The 8,517-nt window shown below is 32.9% G+C and overlaps 1 protein-coding gene across 2 annotated transcripts in view; it reads left to right on the top strand.

The window, feature by feature from the left end:
- Positions 1-8,517, top strand: part of CWF19L2 (CWF19-like 2, cell cycle control (S. pombe)) — an 87,364-nt gene that overhangs the window by 20,657 nt on the left and 58,190 nt on the right. For both annotated transcript variants that reach the window (XM_014532895.1, XM_014532896.1), the window contains 2 exons: positions 1,345-1,438; positions 6,367-6,482. In XM_014532895.1, the coding sequence (XP_014388381.1) occupies positions 1,345-1,438; positions 6,367-6,482 (210 nt within the window). The remainder of the gene's footprint in view (positions 1-1,344; positions 1,439-6,366; positions 6,483-8,517) is intronic.

The raw sequence follows: 8,517 nt of genomic DNA on the forward strand, positions 1-8,517 counted from the left end.
ATAATTCCTTGTTTTTTATAGCAGCATAGTATTCCATTGTGTAGATGTACCACGATTTTCTAATCCACTCATTTGCTAATGGGTACTTAGGCTGTTTACAAATCTTAGCTATGATAAATTGTGCTGCTATGAACATAGGGGTGCATATATCCTTTCTAATTGGTGTTTCTGTTTTCTTGGGATATATTCCTAGAAGTGGGATTACTAGGTCAAATGGAATTTCCATTTTTAATTTTTTGAGGAAACGCCATACTGTTTTCCATAGTGGCTGTATCAGCAGTGCAAGAGGGTTCCTTTTTCTCCCCATCCTCTCCAGCACTTGTCATTTGTTGATATATTGATGATAGCCATTTTGACTGGTGTGAGATGCTACCTCTAATCTTGCCCTTCACTCTCTCCTCTGCTCTGAAATGAGTTTGCTCTTTGTGTAATACAAAGCCAGTCTCCTTCATGGCTCACTGTTGCCCCAGCATAAAACCTTAATAGCAGTTTAAAATGGTTTAGGTGGCCTAGTCCCTGATTATTGTACAACCTAATCTCTTAACCATTGTTTGTGTATGAGTCTCAATTTTAGTCAGTCTGAATTACTTTAAGTTCCCTCAAAATGCTATATTTTCACTTTTCTCTGGGGTTTTGTGAGCATACTGTTGTTCCTTTTATCTGGAGTGTCTCTGTGCCTTTTCCTCCCACAAAAGAAAATGTGGCTTATTTCTGCTCATCCTTCGTCTAAAACTGCACATATTAACTTACTAGGAAGTCTCTAATCCTTCATTGTGAGAGGTGTTTTAATTATGTGTGGCTTTAGTGCTCTGTATTTTTATCTTCAAAGCATTTGTCAGTTACTTGTTCATTGTCTGTATTCCTATTTTATAAGCTAGCAAGGGCAGAGTTAGGCATATTGATTGTTATATCTTCTGTTTCCAGCACAGTTGTAATTCATAGTAGGCTCTTTTTTTCATCCTCACCCAAGGATATGTTTTTATTGATTTTTAGAGAGAGGAAGGGGCAGAGAGAGAGAGAGAGAGGAGAGAGAGAGAGAGAAACATCGATGTAAGAGAAACACTGACCGGTTGCTTCCAATACATGCATTGGTTGGGGATCAAACCTGCATCATTTTGCTGTATAGGATGATGCTCCAACCAACTGAGCCACCCAATCAGGGCCAAAGGAGGCATTTAATAGTAGCATTGGGTGAATGTTACTTTAGACATTATTTCTTGAAAGTTCAGAAGAGCGTCTTAAGAATGTTTTAAATATTTGTCCAAGGTTGCAACTGAGTCTCAGATATGTTATTTATGGTGGGATTATTTTTAAATTATGACCTCTGGAAATATTTTGTTTTAGTCTAGACTGCTGGAAAGAGAATTGAATCCATACTGGAAGGATGGTGGGACAGGTCTTCCACCAGAAGACTGTACTACGTCATCAGTTACTAAAGGTATGTATATTTTTGTAATAGCCACACAGGCATTTCTTATAACTTGGTATTCCTAAAGCAGTGAACTGAGTTTGTTGGTAGATTGGAAAAATGTATTATGAATTTCAAAAATGCTTAATAGTCTAAATCAGATTTTGAGATTTAGTAAATCTAAATTTTGTAACGTTATTTTAATATTTTAGCTTGATGCTGTAATTTTGATCAAGTTCATAATTATCTGTTTTTGTTTATATTTGCATAACAACTCTAAGTGTATTGATTATCTGATGTGAAATTTGTATGGTTTCATATTATGAGCATCTATAGATTATTACTAAGTGTTCAGTTTACATATGGCAAGCAATGATAAAATATTGCAGTCTTTTTGAGGCTTTATTTAAATTATTAGTAATTGGGAAGCTGATATATTTGGGAGCAAGCTGATTATGTTTTTATATTTATTAATGATTTTAAATTTGAGTTTTTATTTTGAATGGGTTGATACAAAGTATGATTCTGTGAGGAAATAATGCTTTGGTTTGCTACATTCTATAACAAAATATAAAAAGTATTAAATTTCATGAAAATAATGTGTAAATATTAAATATGTGATTGCAGCCCGGCTGGTGTGATTCAGTGGTTGAACATCCACTTGTGGGTCACATGCGGCCTGTTCATCAACCTATGAACTAGGAGGTCACAGTTCAATTCCTTTTCAGGGCACATGCCTGGGTAGTGGGCTCGATCCCCAGTGTGGGGCGTGCGGGAGGCAGCTGATCAATGATTATCTCATAAAGCTTTTAAAGGGCCTTTCTTTCCTCCCCTTCATAACATGCTTTCAACACTTCCCTCTTCCATATTGTACTTACTTAGAAAGGAAAGATGACAGAAAACTATGTCTGTCAGAGGTTCAGATCCCAAAGTTGAAATTAAGTTTTAAGAAATGATCTGGCCCTAGCTGGTTTGGCTCAGTGGATAGAGCGTCAGTCTGTAGACTGAAGGGTCCTGGGTTCGAATCCAGTCAAGGGCACATGCCTGGGTTGCAGGCTCAATCCCTAGTAGGGGGTGTGCAAGAGGCAGTCGATCAATGATTCTCTCTCATCATTGATGTCTCTCTCTCTCTCTGCCTTCCTCTCTGAATACACACACATATATACATACATACACATATATATACACATACATATATATATATGAAATGATCTGCAGATTTTACTGCATATGCAGATAGTGTGGTCTTTCTGTTTAGACCAATGGTAGAGCTGAAATGGTTAGGCACCAAAAAGTTTATAAGTTTAGTATTGAGGTATGTAGAGGTCACATGCTATAGGTAAGGACTCAGACTTTGGAGTTAGGGTTCTTGGGATTTGAACTGTGTATTTCCACTTACTAGTTTCATGAATTTGGGAAAATTTGCTGATCTCTCTGAGTCCGTTGTACTCATGTGTAAGTACCTATCATATGGTTATTGTGAGGATTAAATGAGAAAATCTGTTAGCATAGATTTAGTAATCTATTATTACTAAATAATAGTAAATACTCAATAATGACAATGTCAAATAGTACTTTTCCTTACAATTAAATGTTCTGGGAACATTTAATCAACAATATTTTTGTAATGATTGAGGTGCCATATTTTTAATAATTAATGAGTTAATCTTTATTTTTCTTTTTTTGGACAAAATTAAGTGGAAAAGTATTTTTTTTAAAACATTTTTTATTGATTTCAGAGAGGAAGGAGAGGAAGGAAGGGGAAAGAGAGGAACATCAATGATGAGAGGGAATTATTGATTGGCTGCTTCCTGTACGCCCCCTACTGGGGATCGAGCCCCTAAGTGGAAAAATAAGTAAACTTTCAGTATCCATACAATATTATTTTAAATCATATTTTAGTAACAGGAATATCTGTACATTTTAAAGGTTACATGGCACATTTACATATCAGCTTATTTTCATAGCAACCATGTGACGATAGCAAAGTAGATGTTATTGCCCACTTCTGTAGTTCAGGGAACTAAAGCTTAAAGTGGCCAGGTTATTTGCTCTAGTTCTGTGAGCAGTAGTAGAACCCAGGTTTCTGATTTCTAGTCCAGGGTTAGTTACTCTAGATTCTTCATTAGAAAACTATACTTGTTACTATGTAGTTACTATGTAGAAAACTAGCTTACAAAAACTTGCTTACAAAACTCCTGATATTTTCTGTTCTTATAGATTTCCTCCCTCTTTTTTTTAGATTCTCTTTTAGAATCTTTTGAGTTGGAAAAAATGTCAAAGGTGGTTTAAATCAGCTGCCTTTATATTACAGAAAAAGAAACAAAGTTCCAAAGAAGTCAATGACTTGCTTAAGATCTTTAAACTAGTTAGTAGCAGCAGCAAGACGAAAAATCTAGGTTCTCTTGATCTTTAGTTTATTGCTATTTTAATATTATCTTGTCTTCTAAGAAAAATGGGGAATGCAGCACAGATTCATTTGGTTATATTTAGTCTATAATAATATAACTTAATTATGATGGAAGCATACATTTTTTCAGTCTTAATTTTTGACTTATAAAAATAATTTCAGATACAGGTATATATTAAGTACTGCATACCAATGAACTTATTATAACTATTGATATATTTTTATCTCAACATAGAGGACAGGAGCTATGTCTAATTCATGTTTTTATTCCCTACTGTGTGCAACAAATTTTCATATTCATAGTAAATTTCACTAAATATTTGTTGGACTGAATTTCAAGATTGATGGTGCTACAAATTGGTATTTTTTTTAATTTGCTTTTTAAATTCTGAATTTGGTAATATTGTATTTTTGCCATCTCTAATCATAAGATTAATAAGCCTATTGAAATAGAATATATAATCGACCGAAGGTAACATTACTATAAAAACATTTCTAAAATTGTGTATTTGACTAATGACTGAATTGAATGAAAATTATTACTCCTGTTTTCATAATTGTCAACATAGAGGAATTAAAGCAGTGTTACTTTTTCTCTGAGATTTTTTTTTTCTTCTGAAAACTGTTAATATATTGGTGATTGTCCAGGAAATTTTTATTGTGCCCATCGGTATTTTGTCAGTTTCACAAATAAATCTTTGGAATAAACAATTTAATTACATAGTTGGGACATTAACATAAGTTTAATTACAAGAGGTTTCTCTTATCACTGTATAAATTGCAGATTTAGACTAACTTTCTGAGTAGTTACATCGTTAATTTTGAGCTCATAGACTAGATAAACAAGAAAAGAAAGAGCAAGAGCAAAAGAACCTTTAATAAAAAGTGAATTATTGAGTTAACTAGAGATCTAGGTTTTGAAGTACAAAGTATTTTAGACCTGTAAAGAAAGACCCATTATCTTAGAACAGTAAAGATAAACTCAGATTTGAATGAGGAACTCAAATTTGAGGGTTGAAAATTTGTTTTTTCTTTAAGTAACCTTTTTAATTGACATTTAACACTTACAGAAAATTACACAACCCTTAAGTATACAGACTGATCATTTTCACAAAGTGAAAACATTTGTGTTATCGGCACACAGTTTGAGAAACAGAACATTATTAGCATTCCAAAAGCTCCTTTTGTGGTCATTCTAGTCCTTATGCTGTTACCAGAAGAGTAACTACTATTCTGATTTCTAGCACCAAAAATCAGTTTTTCCTGGAATCATACACTATGCCCCATTTTGTTTCCTGCTTCTTTGTCCACATTTTAAGATTCATCCATGTTTGTATAGTTGTAGTCACTCATTCTCATTACTATATAGTATCTATTTTAGAAATATATCATAATTTAAGGGGACATCTGTAATGCTTTCAACAATAAAGATTAAAAAAAGATATATCAATTTATAATATATATCCATTTAACCAATGATAAACATATGGGTTATTTTCTAGGCTGATATTACGGCAGATTCTTAATGATTCTTGTACATATCTTTTGGGATCTGTGTTGTATGCATTTTATTTGGCTATAGAATTGGGGCTCTGTAAAGTAATCTGCTATTTGGACAAGAAAAATCAGGAACAGAATTTTGACTTAAATAATTGATTAGATTTCTTTTTAAAAAATATATATTTTTATTGATTTCAGAGAGGTAGGGAGAGGAGGAGAAGGGTAGAAACATCATTGATGAGAGAGATTCATTGATTGGCTGCCTCCTGCACGCCCCACACTGGGGATCTAGCCCACAACCTGAGCATGTGCCCTGACTGGGAATTGAACCATGACCTCCTGGTTCATAGGTTGACGCTCAACCACTGAGCCATGCTGGCTGGGCTAGATTTCTTATTTAAGTGTATCAAAGTGTGATATGTATAGAAGGAAATATAAGTAGCTTAATAAAGTTGATTGAAGGCATTCAGATTTTCATAGTGGTAATCGTTAGTAATGTAGAATAATTTGATTTGATATACATTTAAGCATTATCATCTATAATTTCCATATTTGTTTTTGTGGTATATTAGAGGTACTTTTCCCTCTCTATGTCTGTACCTTTGTTCCTTATTTATTTCTGGGAATTCCATGCCTATTCTTAACTCTGTTTGAAGAAATCCAACTTTTTTTGAGCCTGGTTTGTGAAATTTTTCCTTACCTTCCATTTAAAAATACTCCTTCCCTTTTAAAATTTTTTTTATAATTCTGTATGTCTCTTTGTATTATTTAGCCAATATTATCTTTATTGTTATTACTTATATTCCTTTATTCTCATCTTTTAGATTGCAGTTTTTTGAGGATAGATTTATTTATTTTTCTTTCCTCATAGTCACAAACTCTGTACTTTGCATATATAGGCATGCAAATATATGGTGAATTTTAAATGCACTTATGATTTTTATGTTAAAAATGTTTAATTTTATTTTTAAGTGATTTTAGAAGTAATAAATATTAATTCTGTTATACCACATGAAAAGTATAACTGACATTTAATATTGAAATTTAGTTTCAGTAATAGAAGATGGTGGATTAAGCTGGCTAAGGAAGTCTTATCAAAGAATGAAGGAACAAGCTGAGAAACAGAATAGAAATTTTGAAGACATTGTAGCTGAAAGATATGGGGTGAGTATTCATATTAAGGAGATATGTGTTATTTTTAGAGTTATGTGGGAAATTAAGTTCTTGAACTTAGTCAGTGTTTTGTGCCATGAAACACTTTTGAATTGACTTGGTATTAAAGTTTAAATTTATATACTGTTGAAGCCATTTTCTGCTTTTCATTATTATATAAACTTATGTACCATTTTTATTGACATAATGAATATAAAACTTAAGTACTTAAAATTTAAGTGTGTGCGAGTTTAATGTAAAAATAACATTTTCTCATTATGAAGAAAAATAATACAGGAAAGCCTCCATAGTATACCTTTGGAGATAACTATTGTTGAAATTTTGTTATATTTCAGTTTTCCCCCCTAGAGTTTTTACTATATTTCAGCATTTTGGAATACAACTGTTTTTTACAAGTATATACATATGTATATGTGTATGTATGTGTGTATACAGGGGTGGGCAAACATAGGTTTACAGTTGTGAGTACATGAAACAGTTTATTCTTGTATTATTTTTAATTATGAATTATTTTTCATAGGAACAACTGTCCTTTTTTCTTAATGTCCTTTTTCCTTAATTTCTGAAAAAAAAGCAGGTTTAGATAGTTGTAAGAATTCGAAAATATAGGCTAGCACAAAGAAAAAAGGAGAGAAAAGTTACTCTTTGTTTAAAATACATAATCTTTGTTAATATTTTGACACATACCCTTTTTGAGATAAAATAAATTGTTTTATTAAATTAGGCTTATCGTTTTATTAAATAGCCTTATATATCCTGCTATTTTCACTTGCTAATAAGACATAATTGGATATCAGTATATATATACATTTTAATGACTTCTTAATTTTTAAATATATTTGAATGGTTTTACCATATTTGTCAGTGAAGAGACATATATATGTTTTTATTTTTTTCTCCTGTTAAATAGCACTGTGCTGACCATCTTTGTACAATCTATTTTGTATACTTATCTGGATATCTTTTTTTTAAAATATATTTTATTGTTGGGTTAATTTGCATACTCTCCTGATTATCTGGTTAGTGTAGCGAAGGTATGGTCAATTTACATGTTTGTCTATTATTAGGTAAGACTAGAGGCCCAATGCACAAAATTCATGCAAGAGTAGGCCTTCCTTCCCTGGCTGCCGGCACCGGCTTCCCTCTGCCCCCCGGGACCCAGGCTTCCCTCGCAGCCCCGGCTTCCTCTGGTCTGATTAGCATATTACACTTTTGTTATTCTAGATTGCTCACTGTATTCCCTATGCTGTACTTTACATCTCTGCGACTATTTTTATAACTGCCAATTTGTACTTCTTAATCCCTTCCCCCTTTTCACCCATCTGGCAACCATCAATTTGTTCTCTGTATCGATGAGTCTATTTTTGTTTTGTTTGTTCATTTATTTTGTGTTTAAATACTACACATAAGTTAAATCATATGGTATTTGTCTTTTTCTTTTTGGCTTATTTCACTTAGCATGATACCCTCTAGTTCCACCCATGCTGTCAGAGATGGCAAGATTTCATTCTCCTGTTTGATTATGGCATTTCCTTTAATTAGTGAATTTACATCTTTATGTCCTTTAGTTTTCTTTTTATGTTATTTTTATTAAGTTTTGATAGTAGGAATAATTATTAGTGGATTGTGACATTTTATATAATTTCTTAATACTTTAGAACAGTTAATCATCAAATGAGGCATTTTGACATAGTAGTTAAAAACTTTGGCTTTGGCCCTAACCGGTTTGGCTTAGTGGATAGAGCATCGGCCTGCGGACTCAAGGGTCCCAGGTTCGATTCCGGTCAAGGGCATGTACCTTGGTTGCTGGCACATACCCAGTGGGGAGTGTGCAGGAGGCAGCTGATTGATGTTCCTCTCTCATCAGTGTTTCTAGCTCTCTATCCCTCTCCCTTCCTCTCTGTGAAAAATCAATAAAATATATTTAAAAAAAAACAAAAACAAAAAACTTTGGCTTTGTAGTCATATGGTTCTGAATTTCAATATCAGGTTTGTTACTTTATTGCTTTGTGACCTTGGCGTCATC

The sequence above is a fragment of the Myotis brandtii genome, unplaced genomic scaffold (genome assembly GCF_000412655.1).
Source record: "Myotis brandtii unplaced genomic scaffold, ASM41265v1 scaffold920, whole genome shotgun sequence".
Taxonomy (NCBI): domain Eukaryota; kingdom Metazoa; phylum Chordata; class Mammalia; order Chiroptera; family Vespertilionidae; genus Myotis; species Myotis brandtii.